At 40.1% G+C, this 21156-nt stretch overlaps 1 protein-coding gene across 11 annotated transcripts in view; it reads left to right on the top strand.

Moving 5' to 3' along the window:
- Window positions 1-21156, top strand: part of AGBL5 (AGBL carboxypeptidase 5) — a 468371-nt gene that overhangs the window by 87928 nt on the left and 359287 nt on the right. For all 11 annotated transcript variants that reach the window (XM_085613234.1, XM_085613239.1, XM_085613240.1 and 8 more), the window contains 2 exons: window positions 3085-3374; window positions 5952-6123. In XM_085613234.1, the coding sequence (XP_085469360.1) occupies window positions 3154-3374; window positions 5952-6123 (393 nt within the window). In that variant the 5' untranslated portion in view covers window positions 3085-3153. The remainder of the gene's footprint in view (window positions 1-3084; window positions 3375-5951; window positions 6124-21156) is intronic.

The raw sequence follows: 21156 nt of genomic DNA on the forward strand, positions 1-21156 counted from the left end.
GAAAATAAGATAAAGACATTTATATTTTCAACTTGATTTGCATAATTTTTACGGTGTAGTGTCGTTTTTGGAACGGATGAACGCATGGTTATTGTGAGGGTGTGACGTACGCTTAACACGGTGCCTGACCCCCAACCGCTCGAGCCAAGCTACCACTGTGCTGGGAACCTGGTGACTGCTAACCCGGTTGCCCGGTTTCCAACAAAGTGCATAATGTGGGAGTTGCCAATCGGAATCGGGTGCAAATTTATCACCAGTGCGTTACAGCTCTGCCACGTTTGCAGTAGTTAGAACGTACACGGTTTGCATCCCAGAATTGATCAGGGTTTTAACTGAAAAATTTCATGAAAAAGAAGAAAGAAGCCGAATTCGTGCCAGACGTCTATGCTTGCCTGCATACTCTGCCTGCTGCTATTCGTGTGCATCTCTGGCGTTCTTCCTCCCCGTTTTCATTATTAGCCAGAACTATGCCATGGTCATTTGTTTTCAGCTGGATCACATAGTTTGTAGTTATCTTTTTTTTTTTTTTAAACATTTTATTGACATTTTGAAAAGCATAGGCATTGATTACAATGAGAATCAATCTGGCGACACATATACAGTAATTTAGTATGCAATATGATTGTTCATTGACATGATTATAATATCGGGTAACGTTCTGTGTTAGTGTCCATCTGTAGGTAACCAGAGTATATAGCATCTCGCATCCGTTCCTTTGGGCCCATCATTCGTGTAGTTATCTTTTTTAAGGTCTTGTCCACACAAGTTTGATATTTATGGTTCCCTTGTTTTTGAGCAGATGTTCATACTGCATAATGGTGGAGCATTTCATGCATTTCTTGGAAGTGCATAAATAAAGCAAAGTAGATACTGGAAGTACCTGAATAATCATTGTAGACTTCTACCATCTGATTAGCCCTAAATCTGCTCTTTCCAGCATTGCTTTAGGCCTCCAATAACTTTGCCATTCTTTTCACCCAACTGTGGGCCCGAGTCCAATCCGGTTAGGAAATCTTCCAGATCGAATCGGTTTGGAAATGGTTTCCAAACCACTTGGATCGGGAGAGTCCGACCGACTGAATACGATGCATCTGGATGCTTCCAGATACGATTTGGTTGGACTTCAATGGGAGCCTATGTTCCTAACCGCATCCTAATCAGGCCCTCGGTCTGGAAGACACGTTCCTGATCCAATTTGGAAAGAGCAAATGCCGTTAGGAGGCCTTCCTAACCGCATCGGAATCAGGCCCTAGGTGGGAATCCTTTCCTAACTGCATCGGAATCGGGCTGTCAGTGTTAATGTGGAGCCTGGGAAGATGTCCACACTCCCTATGCAACACCTTCAATGCAGAAGAGCAGCACATTTTTCTACGAGAGCCAGGTAGAGTTGGTTCTTGTGTCATCTGTACTTGACCAATAAACGGATTTGACCTCTACTCCTAGAGGAATCCTCTCATGGATAAAATAGTGGGTTCTCTCCACTCTGCCTCAATTTCTAGACTTGCATATCTGGATAAGAAGCTTGTGCAGATAGGCGTCTAAAACTTTTTTTTTTTTTAAATACATTTTATTTATTTTGTATTAGTACACTTACATCAGATAAGGGTATTAAGCAAACAAGGGTAACATTTTAACCAGTTTGGCATTTCGAGATATAGCAATTTACATAAATAAAGCACAGACCATTGACCTCTACAGGTGTTTCACACATTTGCCGAGGCACACATAAACTGTAATGAACCAGAAAAGCTGGTTTCCACAATTTGTTTGAATATATCAAAAATGTAGTCCATAAAAGGCAGAGGAGGAGTTGTTGCTTGAGAGCACCCAAGATACTAATCCAATGTGAACCAATAATTTGAACATACAATACAGTGGATGTGCATATACATTTCTGGTTAGCTTCTGCTCGGGTCTGTGTGTGAAAGACCTCTATAGGTGTGTTTCGGGTCCATCACATCACCAAATGTTACACATATAATCCCCTGCGTATGTTCCACACCCCCTTTGGGGTTGTTACAGCATGAGTTAGTACACATAGTTATAACTAGCTCGCAGACCTCCCTCCTTTGACCCCAGATTTTTTCAAACTTCTTTTGGCATCCTCATGGCTGGTAGAGTTTTCTCCACCTGCTTACACCAGTCCATATTCTGTACCTTTGGTATGGTACCACTCCCCTACAGTGAACCGTTTTTTTTGGCACCTTTACAGGAATGTAGGAAGTCGGGAATTATTTTTAGTTTAGTTTTATCTTAGTGGGCCTTAGAGTAGAAAATAGGTCACAAGATGTAAATGGCTAACATCAACTGGTAAATGTATTGAGAAGGAAAGGTTGTGCCTGATCCTTCATAATACCAAAACTAATTGGCGATGACAAAAAGATGCAGTGTTTAAATGCTGTAATGTGAGGTAAAAGACTGTGAATATGAAGTAATGTGAAACTGCAATCAAAAGTGGAGGTAACACCAAGAGTAGAAGTAAAAATAACAATATGCCATGAAGTGTTTATGCTTAACTTTGGCCGAATTACAGTTTATAATAATGCTTAAATGTTGAATTTCTACTGCACAAACAAAATGCCCATGGAAAATGTCAGCAATATAACCCTAACAGTAGATGCTTCAAGGTACACCCTAGCACTAAGGTAGATGTAGCAAGTCCGCCTTGCATTACAGCATGAGAACGTGAGAGGGTTATGTATATTTACTGCACACAATGAGGCAGCAATACTATGAAAGGATAAAAATCCTCTTCTGCGATGGACAAACCGTGCATGTAAGTGCTCATGCACAGCTGGTGGTCACCTATATTATTCCCTTATCGTGGATTATGTAAATTATCCATTGACAGCTTGGTTAATGTCATGACTCAGTCATGAGATCCGGCCGAATGTCATGGATTGCTTTTGCTAGGACACTAGCGACAATGTGGAAATTGGGATTGGAGTCAGTGTTGGATCTCTTGTGTCTCCATCACGTGTACTCTTGATTGTGGTGTTTTTCTTGGTTGTAATTGTATGCCGGACGGGGTTGTGTTTAAGAAATCTATGTTTGAGTTGTATTCTTTGTTTTTTCCCTCCACAGGTCCTTGGGAACTTCTAGCAGCATTGCTGCCGGTACGGGAATGAAACCCCTCACTGTGCGTGACTGAACATGGAGATCCGTTGCGGCAACTTCTTGTTCAGCTCCAAGTTTGACTCTGGGAACCTTGCCCGTGTTGAGAAGGTAGAACACCAAGAAGGCGATGGGGACGCGACTGGAAGTGGCAGCAGTGGGTCTGCTGCCTTTGGGAGCTCTCTGCCGCCTGCTGATTATGAGTTCAGTGTGTGGACCAAACCAGACTGTGCCGATACAGAGTATGAAAATGGAAACCGGTAAAATTCTACCAGTCAATTCAAAAATCCAACCCTTACACATGCTTTGCTTTTATCCATATGTTTTTCTGTTCTCTTTACATTGTATTATACTTGAGATCCTGTATTCCTTCTCCGTGGCTGCTGTGAGTGACTGATGCATTAATCACTCTGTGTATACTTATTGAGTGCATCAATATGATAGCTTGAGATTTTAACCCTCTTTTCCCGATGCTATACAGCTTTGGTCTTGAGGTTTTCTTTCCTTTTCAGGGTTGTATGTTTAGGAAACATTCCTTTAAAAAATATCACTGCTAAGTTTGCCAACCACTGTACAACAAAGGCATTGTTCTGCTTTCTTATAGCAGGCTCCCTAGTGAAGAAATGATGGCTATAAATGACTGGTTGTTAATGGGTCTTGTTCGCCTTTTCATATCGATTTAAGGAAGAGTTTGCCATGATACTGTGAGTGAGGAAAAATAACTTGTAGCAAATAGATTCATTGTAGCCACGCGTTTCACAGCAGTGTTGCATGCTAACTTGGAGTTCATTTCCAAAGCCCCTTTGAATTCTATTTAAACCAATCCGTGATTTTACCTGCTTTCTTCTAAAATCCTTATTCTCTAGGTCGGTATGCACTTTACCAGTTGAGAGATTGAATTTGATAAACTATCACATTTGTCAAGCGAGATATATATATATTCTATCACTTAAGTGGAATACGTGTTGCGCAATCTGCAAATAGCAATAAAATAAAGAAGAGTTACCTGGACATCTAAGCATTTTGTAAACTCAAAAGTGCTGTAGCAACGTTATGTCTAATCCAGCAAACATCTTACTTCACAAACACCCCCCCACCCCCCGTTACATGCCTATGGACATCAAGTCTTTAAAGACTGTGGAGTAGTCCCTAGTCTAAAACTTAATATGCCTATAAATTAATGTCTTTGTTGGATCCCACTGTGATAAAAAAAAAAAACTAAAACGAATACCGGGCTGCATTTTTTAAAATCGGTCTTTTCCATGTTGGTACTTATATTTCACAACTACCCTTGGGCACCAGACACATTTTCAAACCAGGTTTAATAGAGTCAAACAATAGTTGGCACAGTGAAGGAAATGACTGTTACATATGATGGCCAACTGCACTTAGATTTGCTGTGGTGTCTGAGAAGAACCAGATTTTTTAAACCAGCAAAGGTTTCAATCCTATATGGGCTTGCTTGGGAATGTTTGCTAATAGTCCTGATGTACAGTCTGAAAGAAGACCTCCCACGGATAAAGGTGCTCTTAACTGTTGCCTTAAGATCAGTGATGTGTTTAAACAAACCTGACAAACCTTCAGTTCATTCATGGTGGGCATGGATTGGTCACATCTGCTAGTGTAACACCAGTCTTGTGTCAATTATAATGTCACAGAAAAAAAATATCAAGCAGTGACAGCATACTGGTTGGATGCCTACATCCAAAAGGTGAAAAATCATGAGTGGATGTTAATGGTAACTTTGGTAGATTGCGAAGTGTGTTTGAGTGGAATTGTAATGATCTTCAAGTGATTAGTTATTACTTGATTGAGTGAGATTACTGTCCCTCCCCCTTTTGACAACTTTTTTCATGCCACTTGTGCATTTTGTTTTTTCCTTTTCCATTCTCTCCCCCGGGTCATTAACCATGGGCCTTGTAGCATTGTTATATTCTTTTGTTCTTGAGTTATGCGTGTTTTACGAGGTCTGGACTGCCCTATCCAGTCTGCAAATGATTTGTTACTACTGCAAGTGGTTACTGCACATGATAGGCTGTCCAGCTTTCCTTTAGTGAGAGCTTTAAACGTAGTGCTGAATGCAATGTTTTATTGTCAGGGGCTGTAGCATGAAGGAATATTAGCTAGGAATCTTGATTTTGCACTCTTTGCAGATTTAAAAACCCTAAACGTGTAAACAGCACAATATTTAAGAAAAGTAACTGATCAGTATCACTAGGGATAGAGTACGTTTAATGTAGTCCATGAAACTATATAGGTAATGTACTGTGACCACCTCATTAAAGTTAGTTTTTTTTTTTCATCTTTACATTTCAATTAAAAGGCTCAAACTAAAATTATACTTTATTTCAGCTGGATAATTAAATCCACTTTTCTGTTTGTAAAGCAGGTGCCCTCTTGTGAGGTGCTGTGATTCTGACATATAACGAAATGTACCTGCTGCAGAGTGTCATGCACTAAATCTAGAGTATTTCTTTGGGGGCAGGGGGAGAGCAACTGGTGGAAGCATGAGCTGGAATAAACCATTCAGTACAGCAATATAAATATCTCAGAACTGCTCTGAAACCAAACCAGCTATTTGACAAACATTAACTTTGCAATTGTAATTGTTCCTTTTAGCATCCCCAGCAAGAGTGTGCCTGAGACACATTGAGATCACTCCGGTCTATGCCCCACCTGTTTCATACCTCTTGAGACATCTAAATAGCCCTACTGGCGAAGTCGCTCTTTATGTAGCTCCACTTAAGTAACCTGAATAAGAATGTAAAAGGTTCTTATCCATAACATGAGATCAGGGCAGAAATAATTCTTATGTGATTTCATGTTTCCATTTGTAGGTCCTGGTTTTATTTCAGTGTACGAGGAGGCGCTCCAGGAAAGGTGATCAAGATCCACATCATGAACATGAATAAGCAAAGCAAGCTTTACGCTCAAGGCATGGTCCCTTTTGTTCGAACCCTGCCCACGAAACCACGTTGGGAACGCATCCGAGAGAGGCCTGCTTTTGAGGTACTTTTTTCAGTGTTCCCTTAACACATTCTGGGAACATGCATTTCCCTAAAACCTTATATAATATTTTAGTAGTTGGAGCCTCACCATGACATTTCCTGCTGCCTAATTTCATTGTTCGAGAGGTAGGACATGCTAATGAAGCATACATGGGCTGTCCGTAAGCCTGACATTTCAGTAAATGACTGTTGAATTGTTAGAAACCATACAGCTTCCTGTTATGCTCTGAATTCGGCCATTTGAGACATTCTGAAGTTTTTTTAAGATGTATTTTAGTACAACAATACCCACAGCAACACTATGAAGCCTCCTGACCAGTAACTTTGCCACCTTTTTTCTATAAAATCTTTACTGTGGGAAACAGACTTGACACCTTTTTCTATGCTTCCCGCTCCTCTTACCAACTTGACTACTTCAGACATTGAACCCTGCTTCTAATTTCAGTTGAAACCCATCACGTCCCACATTCAAACCTTCACCTCTCAAGCCAAAAGCCTGTAGCACACCCGTTCTTTTCCTTCCTACTAAACCACTTCCTCCATTCTGCCATCTACCCCGAAGTGCTTTCAAGGTGAGGAATGTTCTTCCACTGCTAAGAAGCCAACTGTGGACCTCTCATCCCCCTGCTTAATGCAGATATATTTCAGCGGAGTCGCATATTACTCACCCTCTTTCAGTCTCCTCGAGCTGCTGCATTTTGTCTTTCTTCAGCTTCTTTCTACAGAAACCGCCCTTGCACACACCTCATTTCAGCTCATTTACCACCATTCCTCATCCTGTCCTCTGACCTCCCAACCATACCTGTTCCACTTGAGGTATAGTGGGCAAGACATTACTGGTACTTGAATTTAGACTTCTGGTTCTTCTCTTAGTTTAAGCACCTTCTTTGTTCCTTGCTCTAAACTAAAATCTCCGACTCCCTCACTGCTGTTTGATACTGGGTGGGCTCCCCTGTCTCAAATACGTAACTGAAATAGAAATGATGTACTTCCTGACCCTGCGGCTGTCACCTTGCCCTTATGTAACTTGTTACCTTCCTCTTCAGTAGGGAACCTAGGAGTTTTGTTTAAACTCAGTATCACATTAGAGACCTAATCTGTCTCTCTACCTCCTCTTAGATTATACACCAGCTACTTAAGATGAGAAATGTCTACCGGTGCCTTTCCATCCAGACACCCAAGTCACTAATCACTTGATTCAGTAGCTCTACTGTTGTAACTGCTTACATTTGTAAGTTCCCACAATGTGCATTTTCTCCTCTTGGCAAAATCGTTTTTGCTACATAGACACTACCCGACCTACCCGGCTGGTTAAACAAACCTCTCCACTGTCACAAGGCAGTCATACTATCTACCAAACACAGAGCAGAAGGCAAACTTCTCATTATGACTTGAAAAACAGTTCCTGTACTTGGTATCTCCCTCACAAGCCACATCTTTTTGCTCTTTTGCTCACCATATGTTTACATGACTCCCATCGTGTAACAAAACCCAAGCAATTGTGTCCTTTTGAAGGTTCTTATTATTTCAGTTGTCTGCTCCTCAATTTCAAAACTACCACCTTTCATCCAGAGATCAAAAGTACCTTCTTCATGCAATGAAAGGCTATTGCCAAACTGTTTCTTTCCAAACTGTTTACACTTATTTATTTTTTGTCTAGTGCTCAACACCACTTTGCTTATGAGCTTCCTTGCTTGACTATATTTGATGCTTCTCAACTGTTACCACACTGTTAATATGTACGTGCCTGTAAACTGGTTATTAGTGCATGTGTGTGTATTGTATGCATGGATGGCCCATTAGGCTCAGATTATTCTGTCATAAACTGTCATGAACTCTTAATGTTACTATCCACCTGCAGTATTGTTCTTATGTACTGTTTTGTAAATTTGTGCTACACATCTCTTCTGCTAGATGGAGTAGAAATAGCACAGTACCTAACTCTAACTCAGATGTACATTATAGACTGTATCCCAAACTACTAGCTGCTCCGTAAAAGGGGCCACCCGACTTGGTAACTATCATTTCGGCAATGTGGGCCAGCAGCGGCAAACAGGAATGAGGACGAGTCAACTTGCAGGGTCCATACAGGACAAGATTTGTGTGCTATCCGGACCATATTTCCCACAATGCAGTCTCATTCGAGCTTCCCATTGGTGGGTGTGCAGTATGAAAATGGCGAAGTGGGTTCAGTGTTTGCACACACAGTCTCCGTTAAAGCCTGTGAAGAGAAGCATAAGGAGCTTCGAAACGCGTCCGGCAATTCCATTACGGAGTGGCTTCTACAAGTGGATCGTCGTCCCTCCCTATCATAAACAAAGCTGCTGATCGAGTGCTACTCACCTGGTGGACAACCTTTGGAGCAGAATGTGTATGTATGTATATATATATATATATATATATATATATCCAAACATACAGGAAACCCCCTTTGAAGAGACTCCACACGAAGGTAAGTATCAGCTCTTGTTTATTCGTGGACAGCCTGCCAGCAGGAGAACATCTCCGAAAAAAAGCATGAAAACAATGCACGCCAGACGCGTTTCAGGAATAACCATTCTTCAGTGGCGTTTGAGCATAAAGACTGGAAGCGCTGCTCGAAGTGCACAATTTAAGTTCCAACACCTGCCCTGGTGGGCGTGGCCATCTTCGTGGTCTCCTGGGTGATGTAGTGCACTCCTTTCAAACTCAGTGGTTGCGTAGCTAACAGTCTGTAAAATGGCTTAAATTGAAATGCAAATGTCCAAGATGGAACCTGCCCCGCTTTGCGGCTGCCACACCGAGCTCTCAAACCGGCAACCCCCCTGCAAGGGTGACGGTTCTTCTTCGTTCAATAACGCTGCAGCACCAACAAGGGGCCGCAGCTGACCCGCAGCAGCAGCGGTGGGCATCTCCTCGCGACCGGGTCAGGGCCGTAAATAAATCCAAACATACAGGAAACCCCATTTGAAGAGACTCCACACGAAGGTAAGTATCAGCTCTTGTTTATTCGTGGACAGCCTGCCAGCAGGAGAACATCTCGGAGAAGCATGAAAACAATGCACGCCAGACGCGTTTCAGGAATAACCTTTCTTCAGTGGCGTTTGAGCATAAAGACTGGAAGCGCTGCTCGAAGTGCACAATTTAAGTTCCAACACCTGCCCTGGTGGGCGTGGCCATCTTCGTGGTCTCCTGGGTGATGTAGTGCACCCCTTCAAACTCAGTGGTTGCGTAGCTAACAGTCTGTAAAATGGCTATAATTGAAATGCAAATGTCCAAGATGGAACCTGCCCCGCTTTGCGGCTGCAACACCGAGCTCTCAAACCGGCAACCCCCCTGCAAGGGTGACGGTTCTTATTCGTTCAATAACGCTGCAGTACCAACAAGGTGCCGCAGCTGACCCGCAGCAGCAGCGGTGGGCATCTCCTCGCTGTTTCTTTGACAAATCCAGCCAGGGTTTATTCAGTGGCTGTCGGACGCGTTTCGCCTGGACCAGCAGGCTTGTTCACCAACAAAGTTTTGCCAAACAATTCCACCATTTATGCTGTGCACGTGATACGATCATGTGAGGACTACAAGATAAATGTACAAGAAAAAAGACTCGTAGTTTTTACCCGTTGCGATCAATAAATCGAAATCGAAAACAGGATAAATACAACTTTAAGTAAAGTATAGTACATTCAATTGTATTATGGCATAATTTTTGTAAAACACGGTCTATTTTCTAAAAAGCGCCATACATCCAGTGGCAATTGCAAAAGCCAATACACGCATGTGGGTTTGACATATTGTTTTAACCATTTCCTCTAATTCAGCCCCAGTGGGCAAACCTGCTTGTATCTGGCTCATCTGATAACTAAATGCCTCACATGAATAAAAACTAAAGTGATATAAATCAGCTGATTAATTCCTTCTTGACAAAACTAATAATCCATACATTTATAATTAATACACTATAATGTTCAAAATTTGTTAAAAACGGAAATTCCAGGAAGGGTATTTAAAGCTCTGTGAAGGCCCTATAAGTGTGTATACAGATCTTCTTCGATATTAAGGCCCATTGGTGCTTTACTGTTTAATTCCACAATGTAACATGATTCTAGTTTTCTTAAATCTTTCTGTCTATCACCACCTCTCACATTGGGTGGAATCGCATCAATGACAAAGTACGATAAGCCTGTCACATTACTTTCATGGCAAACTGCGAAGTGGCGTGCCACCAGGTGTGTTTTATCCACGTTTTTGATGGCCCTTAGATGCTGAAGTATTCTTTTATGAACAGGGAGGATTGTACTGCCCACGTACCGAAGATTGCATGAGCAGCTCAGCATGTAGACGGCAAAATCCGTTTTGCAATCAAACTGCCCTCTGTTTTTCTCAATTCTTGAGCAGCCTGTTGTGAACTTCTTGGTATTAATACCATGCTGACATGCCTTGCACTTCACACATCTAATGAATCCATCTTGGCGTTTCAACCATGATGTTTTAGGGGGTTGTTTGCAAGATTTCGGTGCCATGTTACTCACTAGAATTTGTTTGAATGATTTGGCTCTTCTAAACGTTATTAAGGGTTTATTTGATACAATTTGGCGTATCGAATGCCAATGTTTCGACAAGATACTACGTACTTGCCCATGTTGTTTGTTGAATGAAGTCACCAATCTACACTCATTGAGTCTTGTAGTTGTTTCTGTTTGCGTTTGTTTGTTTCTGATGGCTGAAATAGAATTTCTTCTCTTGTTTTGAGCTTGACCTTATGAATTGCACTCTGAATGCACTCAGCGCCATACCCTCTAGATTTAAAACGGGAACGTAAGGTCTGAAGTTCTATTTCCATAGTGTCAGTTTCACTACAGTTACGGACTGTTCTTCGACATTCCCCATAGGGGATGCTCTTGATAAGATTACTGGGATGGAAACTTGTTGCATGTAGCAGCGTGTTTCCTGCTGTTGGTTTTCGAAATATCTGTGTCTGTAAATGACCATTCTTCACATAGACCGTGAGGTCTAAAAAATTCACTTCATTCTTACTTATAGTGCTAGTAAACTTTAGATTGAGATTGTTGATCTGAAGTTTTTTGACAAAATTATTGGCTGATGTTTCTGTTCCCCTCCAAATGATAAACAAATCATCAATAAAACGACTCCAATGGAGGATGTTATTGTCCCATTCCTCCTGGCACTGCTGACGGACCACCTGCTCCTCCCACCAGCCCATGTGTAGATTGGCATAGCTGGGGGCGAAGCAGGTGCCCATCGCAGTGCCACAGAGTTGGTGGAACAATTCCCCATTGAAGAGAAAGAAATTATTCTTCAGGCAATATTCCACCATGGAGCATAACATTTGACTATGAGCCCAAAGGGAAATAGGTCTTGTTCCTAAATAATGTTTTATGGCATTGAGGCCATCTTGATGTTTTATACTCGTATAGAGTGTGGTGACATCAATAGTCATTAACAACATGTCATCTTCCCATGGTACATCATAAATGCTTTTCAAAAAATCGCCTGTCTTGAATTTTCTTTTTCTTTTTCTTTTTCTTTTTCTTTTTCTTTCTTTTTTTCTTTCTTTTTTTCTTTCTTTTTTTCTTTCCTTCCTTCCTTCCTTCCTTCCTTCCTTCCTTCCTTCCTATAACCATGTTTCCATAGGTAAAAACATTTTTTGATTTGCTAATAACTTTGGCGTCTCGTTTGATGAATCTTTGCGAAAGTTTCTCTTTTTTGATCAGCTCCTATCTTAAAAGTTTGGGGGTGATTCGTCAACGGGGGTCCCAAAACGTGTTTTCTCAATGCAATTTCCATCGGAAACTTTAGACAAGGCTACAGATCAAACTGCTGAACGGATTCACGCCAAATTTGGCAGGGAGAAAGGTCTTGGTCCAGAAAGCACGCTTTAGTTGAAATGGGGTAAATCCGTTCAGTAGTTTTAGAGAAATATCAAAATTTACAGATATCGATATTTGAGAATCATCTGATTGGCTGAGGCGTTACGAGCGTGCGGCTGTTAGGCTGCGAACTATTGAATCTAGGAAGTGTTGGCAGCCATTTTGTGACTAGGTTGAAAGGCGTAGGGCGGAAAAAAAGAGAAATTGTATAAGAGGGTATAGTAGGAACACTGTGGTCTTAGTTTAAACTTTCTATACAGTGCAGAGGCAGGGAGTTTGAATGTTGCGTAGGCCGTGGAAATTACGTCCGCAGAATGGTGCGCGCGGTGTTGCGGCAAGGTTGCGTAGGCTCTGGAATCCCCACCGGGAAAACAATGCGCCGTATTGCGGACAGCAGTGTGTAGGGTGCACACACCGGTAGTGTGAATGTGCGGTGCGGAAAAAAAGAGAATAATTGTGTAATAGGGTATAGTAGGAACAGTGTGGTCTTGTTTTAAGCAGTCTTTACGGTGAATATAATGCGCAGTAATGTTTACTTATAAGGCGGTGTACACTTTTTATCACGGACAGTGTCACTTTCTTCGACTAAATTTAATATTATGTGGGACCATTGAAAGTAGAAGTGTTGTCCGCCATTTCCTCCCCTTCCGCAGAGTAGCAGGGACATCTGATTGGCAGACGTGTTCCAAGCAGGAGCTTCCCAAGCTTATGTTCATTGGCTGCGAATCATTGAAAGTAGAAGTGTTGGCTGTCATTTCCTCCCCCTCGCGGAGCATCAGGGACATCTGATTGGGTGCCGTGTTCTAAGTGTTGGCAGCCATTCCCTACTCTGCGGAACACCATGGACATTTTATTGGCTAAAGTGTTGCTCCTTATTGGCTGGGAACGGTTCACTGTTGTCAGCCATTTTGTGATGCAGTTCAAAGGAGTACGGGAAAAAAAAAGTAGGGGAGGGAAACTATTAACTCTGTACAGTGCTCGCAAGGTGGTTTATAGGAACTGTAAAGGGAAAAATTGCTTTTTATATATTTTAAGGGCCATTTATATAATTTGCGTGGGCCTTACAAATCAAGGCGGGAAAATAACAGATTGTGCTGCGGACTTCTCTTTATTAAGTCTTCGGGTAGGATACTTCCCAGAAGCACTATTTACTTCGAATGTGGTGTTTACTTTTCTGACGGGGAGGTGTGGTTGCGCTGCAAAAATTTCAGTCTAGGTTTGAAACAGTTTTTATTAAGCAATCACTAATATACTTTCTTAGGAAAGTGAAGCTGTATATATCAGAGGGGTGACAAATAAACGCAATTCATAAAATATCCCTTAAGCGTGGCCACATCCTCCCTTTTTTTGTCGGCCATAGCTTGTAAAAGTGTTGCCCCATATTCTTGTTAATATATATGGGCATCAGTTACTTTTAGATAAAGTAGAAAAGAAGTGCTACAAGAAACACTCCCGCACTTCATCATCTGAGGTCACAACAACAATCACCAGTAAAAAACTGTGACGTGACATTACATATGTACGCTTCATCAAAACATTACATGAAGCACTATGTATACAATTATTATTTTTTTTTTTTGCAACTACTTTTTAATGAACATTATCCGTGTAACAAACTGTGAGGTACTAAGTTATCTGTGGAAATAACTATAGTATGTATTGTAAATTTGTCGCACAGATAGATGTCTAAACCCTTTGAAGTACTATAAACACACAGTATATGAATATACAGGGTGAGTTTATAGTATTCCATAGGCGAAGAAGAATAAGGGTCCCTACAAAAAATACTAAATTTCTACAATTTGTATTCTGTAGAACGCGGGAAAGTTTTGTCGTAATGCCTAGAGGTCGCTGACTGCTCCGCTGATCGATCAGGTACTCCTTTAAGAATATATAGGAATATAGTATAATATACACTACTATTCCAATATATTCTATAAGGAGAAGGAGAATAACAAAATATTTTCCAGCTGTGAATATGTTCAAAGCTTCTTTTCTCCGGGACTTCGAAATCTTTCGTCCTCGCGCCGACTGGTCATGACGTCTTCCGAGATCAAAATGACTGTGAATATTGGAATATACATACTCGCACTACATTATCACGGGGGGGGAAACAAAGTTAGAACGAGAAGCTGCTGACGTTGCATATAAATCTTGAGTTTTGGCGCCCACTGGTCACCAACACGTCTGTGGTCAAGTATAGTGTCACTATTATAATATAGAAAATCACACTATATGAGCTCAAAGGCGCCAGTAAAGGAACAGTGTATCTTCTATTCTGTTTCTGAATACAAGCTGCTGACATTACATATAAATGGCAAAAACAATCAATTACACTTTTTTGTAAATACAAATCTTTAAATATTCACAAATAGCTACGTATTATAAGTATCTACTATGCCATAATGAAACAACTTACAACTCCGTAATATCTTTTGTTGTCGCAAAAGAAGAATCCGACGCTAGAAAACGGAACCTGCATCACAGAATGGACACGCGTAAATAACTCGCAAAAACAAAACTAATTGGGCAACGGGTGTGGTTTATATACTTTTTGGTTATTCAGTAGGCTATGGAAGGAGCATGCGGCTCCGCCCATTTAGATGTCACGTTTTACAGTTGACACGTACTCACGTTTTCACTGTTTAACTTGTGCACGTGTTGGGAAAAGTTACAGAATATGAAGCTGTAAAGGTTTCAATTTCGATCTTCGTGTGTGCGTGTGTGTGCGTGTGTGTGTGTGTGTGTGTGTGTGTGTGTGTGTGTGTGTGTGTGTGTATATATATATATATATATATGTTGGCGAGATTAAAAACTGTTACCCGGCAAACCGTGTCATTTTCTTTCTCGTGACTAAAAGCATCTATTAATTGCCGTAATTCTAAATAGAAGACCTACAAAAAATATCATTCAGAATGGAAGACAAATAAAATCAGTGCTAATATTTGTCATCACTATGGTTTTAAATTTAAAAAATGTCACGATTTGTAAAGCGTACAGCTACCTCCAGAGAGGTATCCCGGCGCTCGGGGCATCGAGAAGATTAAGCAAGGTATTGCCCACAGTGACATAGTGGTGGGCTAACGTGCCGCCGGAGCTGGGAACGAACTGTGAACGCTGTTGTTCAAAGTCGGGTATCGTAGCTGCTGCGTCACAGTTTTTCTACACTTACATTTTAATTAGTGCTAATTAAGTTTTAAACCTTGTTAAATTATAACTTATATCAGACTACTATTACATTTAGTTTTTGACTACAAAAAGTATGCACGTCTTTTTAAAATTTACTTAAGAACAATATAGGTTTCAGGGACATTGTAGTTAGAAATTAGCATTTAAAAAACCTTAGAAATTCACTGAAAAAACCATAGGTTTCAGGGACGTTATAGTTAGCTGGACATTTCACATCAGTGATGTCATTTGAGATGGCATCAGTGATGTCACTGACCATGTCATGAATTATGTAATATGTGACCTCATCAGCAGTGCATTGTGGGTGCGCGAGTTATAGTTAGATGAAGTAACTAAAACAGTGGAATTTCTCTGGGTTTGTACGAGTGAAATGTCATGGGGAGGGAGGGAGAAACAAATCACTGCATATATAATGTATGTGTGAGTGTATATATAAATGTGAATCCAGTATTTGTAAAGCGCACAGCTACCCGTAGGCATCCCGGCACTGGGGGCCGTCGGGAAGATTAAGTGAGCTATTGCCCAGAGTCACATGGTGCTGGGCTGGCCAGCGTCCGGTGTCAGTCACCCTGGCCGCTGCGCCACACCTCTTCTGTCTGTCTCTGTGTGTGTCTGTGCCTCTCTGCCTGCCTTGAAATCCCTCAATCACTGCCTTTTCTAGACAAGTCCACTGTATTTTCAATTTACATTCAAGTTAGTACATTGGGAAACATAGGCCTTACCAAACTGCTTCCTGTATTTCAAACCAATGCTGTTTGAGGTGGAGTGGTTTGAAAGTTGTATTAAGGTAGCTTCTCAAATGTAGCTAATAAGTAAGATGCGGCCCTGTTCGTGAGGCTATACTAGCCCATAGATTTTATTTACCCTCTTTATTTGTTAAAAACAATCCTTTTGTGTACAGCATAAAAAAATTCATACAGGATAAAATATAAAAATGTTTAAGTATTTGTTATTATAGGTAAAGAATAAAATATAAACAAATTAAATGAGCCTTTAAGTAGAACCCCTCAAAAAATTGGGATTTACCATCTTAGTCTACCAGCTTTATTCACGAACAAATTAAATTATTAATTTAGTTCATTTTACTAAAATTGCACAAGTGCCACAAAGTACTAATAGCGTCAACTTTGTTTTCACAAACACTAGCCCAAAAACGCACTTCTCTTACGTAATTGGTTTCTTCTTGGATGTGTTTGCTGTATTCTCTTTCATCAGGAGCAAATAAACTGGAAATAAAATAAATCGAAAAGTTGTCTTCATCCCCATGTAAAAGGTGTTCGTATGCAAGCAGCCCACCCAACCTATGTCAATACCTTCATTTCTATTTGCGATTTGAACGTCCCATTCATGCATTGATCTTTGAAGCAAAGTCCATTTTCTGTCATGTTAAGATGTCTGTGCAACCTACTGTTTTATAACGTATGACTTTCTGCTGTTAGCGAGCCCTATAATTAATAAATGTGCGGCAGTGAAAGTCTAGCTACAAGTGGCAAGAAAGAAAAACTGTGAAATACTTACTGGTCTTATTTCTGCAGTTTTATGTAACGTGAACTCTACCAGAAGGTATTGGAGCTCTTTGCATGACCGGTTTGCTGGGCAGAGATTCCCTGGTGAGAATAGCATCTGGATTTGCACGAAAAGGGCATACTTGCACAAAGTTTTATCCTATGATTTACGTTCTCTTTGGTATCTTGCAAGGCAGGATGCATTTTGGGCTGGAACAACTGTCTGTGAGGGTAGAGAGTGTCCCATTTCCTCAGAGTATGTTACTAAATGGACTATGGCACACGTGAGGGTTAGTGCTGTGAAGATAATTATGTATAGGGTTGCAAGTTTGCATGATTTATTATTGGCAGTGTGTTTGATCTGTTGGATAGGTTGACAGTCATGACGCAATGCAGGATTAATTGGGCTAGGATTCTATAGTAGTATTATATGGATGTTCAGTAATAGAATTGATGGTGTCGGAGGTATCTGGATCCCAAACCATCCTCGTTTTTTAAACCCTACTCTAAGTAGGGAACTCTGACGATTTCCCTTGTGTTTTGACACAACTTAAATATTTGAAAAACTATTTTCTATGGAAAAAGTAGTGTACCCAAACACAGTGATTTAATTGTGGGCTGTAATATTTGTGGGTTTGTCAGCCTGGACTTTACCGTAATAACAAGAGACGCTACAAGGTGACGTACATAAATGGTAGCACCTCACTTTTTTACTGCCGCCTTATCAGGCCGTTTATGCACAAAAACACCAGCACCCGTCACCTAATGGTGCCTCTGTCAACATATCAAACAATTTTTTTACAAATGGAGGTGCACTAAACGTAAGATACAAAGTCAAAAATGTTACTTTTTTTGACTTTTATTTCATAGATGACATAAATATACGACAGCCAACGCGTTTCGTTCCTGTATAGACAATTAACGGAACTTATTCAGTGCTGTAACAAACAATTTTTTTTTATATAAGACTAATTAAATGACGGACAAAAACACATATTACAGAACTAACATAATTTACAAAACATGAAACAAGTTGTATGACATTAATATGCTTAAATTCACCTACAAAAAATAATAATATGCACAATACACCGTAAATTACAAACAGTCGCAAAGAAGAAACATATAAAGTTTAAAATTCTAACCATCTTAATTTCTGAGTTAATTGTGCTATTTAGAATCAAGAAAGGGAAAGGATCAGGAATTAAGAATAGAGTTGAGACCATCTTCATATCAAAATAATTGTACTGTTTCTGGAACGAGATTCAAAGTAATCCTTTTCTTTAATCGGACTATATTAACTAGATCTAGAAATACTAGTTGCAGTCTCACCATCACTTATTAGCAAGACAAATTCAGAAATCCAATTGGTAATTCAAGAGTATGGCATGGATATCTTCTCATACCGAATATATAGGATTCAACTGACTGAAATAAGGAGCAGGAGAAACCGAATGAGTTAAAAACAATTTGAAGCGTCAGGTCATAGTTAATTCGTATAACTTAACATATCACACCTCTAAATGTAAGTCAATGGTTATTCAGATTCAGAAACCATCATTTCGCAAGGAAAGAAATTTCTTTTTCAAATTCAACCATCAGATTGTTTATAATTAAAATCTGAAATTCAAAGAAAGGCACTAGTTCAAAAGTCAATGGACGCGTTCAATATGCATCTATGTCTCAAGAGCTAACATTCTCACCTAAAAAGACCTGCTATCAGTCTTAAGAAATTCAAATTCAACACTTGTTTGTCTTCAAAGACATGGGGCTTAGTTCCCGCATCCGCATATTATCCAGAGAGAGATTTATGAAAATCTGTATTCCAAATTCATAGAACAAGTTAAAACGAAAAAGCAGTTTTTTATGGTGTTTATACAGGTCTAGTAAGGCTGGATTTAGATTAAATCACAATATATCATACCTATATGTAAGATATAATATAATCCTCATTTAGATCTTTTCAGACTTAGTCTTATGACATGAGTAGGTCCATCAACGATGTTAGTATCACCTACATAGGACAAAGCAAAAGTAGTCATTAAATCAAATGAGAACAGTTCGAGCTAACTGAAAGAGTTGACACAAACATTAAACATTGTCCTATAGAAAGAGGATTTTATGTGTGCGTTCTGTCAGTATAGGGAAACTGTATATGACCCAGCTCTTTATAAATTATACCACTTCTTGTTATTGACGGAGGTCTCACCAGCTGTGTTGCACATGCAAATCTGGATAGAATGGTTTATACTCGATCGTCAATCCTGATTGTGAGCACAATAAATATCGACAGGCCACCTATTTGCAATATAACAAGTGTCATGTCAGCAAAGCCATATCTAAAAGCCCTACAAAAACATAGATAAGTTCACAAGAGAAATCTCATGATCTAATAAAAATAGGCAATATTTAGCGTGAAAGGGATGGAAATTAGTCTCTTTCTCCTTTGATAGGATAGTGTACAAGAATTATGCTATCCTTAGTAATGTTTATGCTGCATGCGTGTTACGCGGCAGTAAGTTCCTCACCTAATAAGTTAGAAACCATCAACTCTAACTTATACCTAAAATCGAGAGACATACAGATCTCTGCAACATTCAGGATATATACTAACTACAGGGTGTTGAAATCTCCTGTCTATATATTAGAGATACCCACACAGCCTTCCAGACCTCAACGGACGGCACTTGGACCCTCATCCATGATAAACTACAATAAACGTTTATTCGTGCCCATATAATAAAGTCTTAGTCCCCCATTATAGAGAAGTGCTTAAAACACAGAAATCTTAAATATAAGGACTAACGCTCCCCACATCAAGGACGCTTCGCAGCCAAAAACCGGAGGACTTCCTTATGAGTTTACCTTAATAAGCGGTTCCGTCTCCCTCTCTGGATCGCCAACGAACGCCATAGTAATTTTGGCGCCATATTTATACTGCAAGCCGGCGTCCTGAAACAGAGAACACCTGGTCTGAGTTTTAAACGCAGGCTGATGACATCAAAAAAGGGACCGTCGCGTAAAACAAGCCCACTCGCGTTGAGGGCTTTGCGAGTGATAAGTCGGCCATTTTGAAATATCTGTATATGTATATATATATATATATATATATATATATATATATATATATATATATATATATATATATATATATATATATATATATATATTCCAATACGTGTGCTCTGCACTTGAAGGTGCACTCGGTGAACTGCAATCTGTTTGTTAGGGCACTGACAGCACTTCAACCTCGAGTGTTTGCCTGACGCGTTTCGGATGATTCCTTCCTCATAGGCTCACTCCAATGATTTGCTATCAGCTGACACTCATTTAAATGCTCCAATGAGCTTCTTCACCTTTTCCCAACGCCTGCTGGGACTTGTAGTGTCAGCCGCCGCCTCTTGCTCAAATGAGATTAGGTAAGTGTATAGTCCTTCAGCACAGTTGCGCCGTGATGTGCCGCTGATGCCCATATTAAATTCAGTCCCCCACAACTGGCGACGACATGATTTGCGCGCCGTGGCCCCCTTTGGCAATCCTGGGGTGGTGCTACCTTCCTACGCCTGAGCTGGCGCGACAATATTCCAATACGTGTGCTCTGCACTTGAAGGTGCACTCGGTGAACTGCAAACCTATATATATACACACACAGATAAGATACGATCCTATATCTAGCCAATGGGTAATTCTTTTGTACCATATGACTGTGTTTAGCAGCAACTAAACGTTCAGATTTAAAATTAAATAAATATAACGAAAGAAAAAATCATATTATTTTCGGATTATATAAATATATATTTCTAATTTAAAACCCAAGTATATTGTAATATCTTCACTAATAGTAAAAATAAAATCCATATTCTTACTACAATCTCATTTTTATATCTGGTGGAAAGATATGACATCAGCGATTCTACACATCCGCCATGTTGAAATAGGATTTTCGCCATCCGCTACAGTAAAATTAATCGCATCTAAAGAGTGTACACCAATATAGTACTATGGGCGATACGTGGTTAGCCAAGTCTCAAATATCCGACAAATTTGCATAAAATATTAACAGAATGGTAACCGCATTTTCAAATGGTCAACCAGGAGGATGTAACTCTTTCCGCCACGTCTCCGTATGCAGCGCTGACTAAGCTCATATATTGAACAACATTGAAACATTACTAAGGATAGCATAATTCTTGTACACTATCCTATCAAAGGAGAAAGAGACTAATTTCCATCCCTTTCACGTTAAATATTGCCTGTTTTTGTTAGATCATGAGATTTCTCTTGTGAACTTATCTATGTTTTTGTAGGGCTTTTCGATATGGCTTCGCTGACATGACACTTGTGTTATATTGCAAATAGGTGGCCTGTCGATATTTATTGTGCTCACAATCCGGATTGACGATCGAGTATAAACCATTCTATCCATTTGCGTGTGTAACACAGCTGGGGGAGACCTCCTTCAATAACAAGAAGTGG

The sequence above is a fragment of the Triturus cristatus genome, chromosome 6 (genome assembly GCF_964204655.1).
Source record: "Triturus cristatus chromosome 6, aTriCri1.1, whole genome shotgun sequence".
NCBI lineage: Eukaryota > Metazoa > Chordata > Amphibia > Caudata > Salamandridae > Triturus > Triturus cristatus.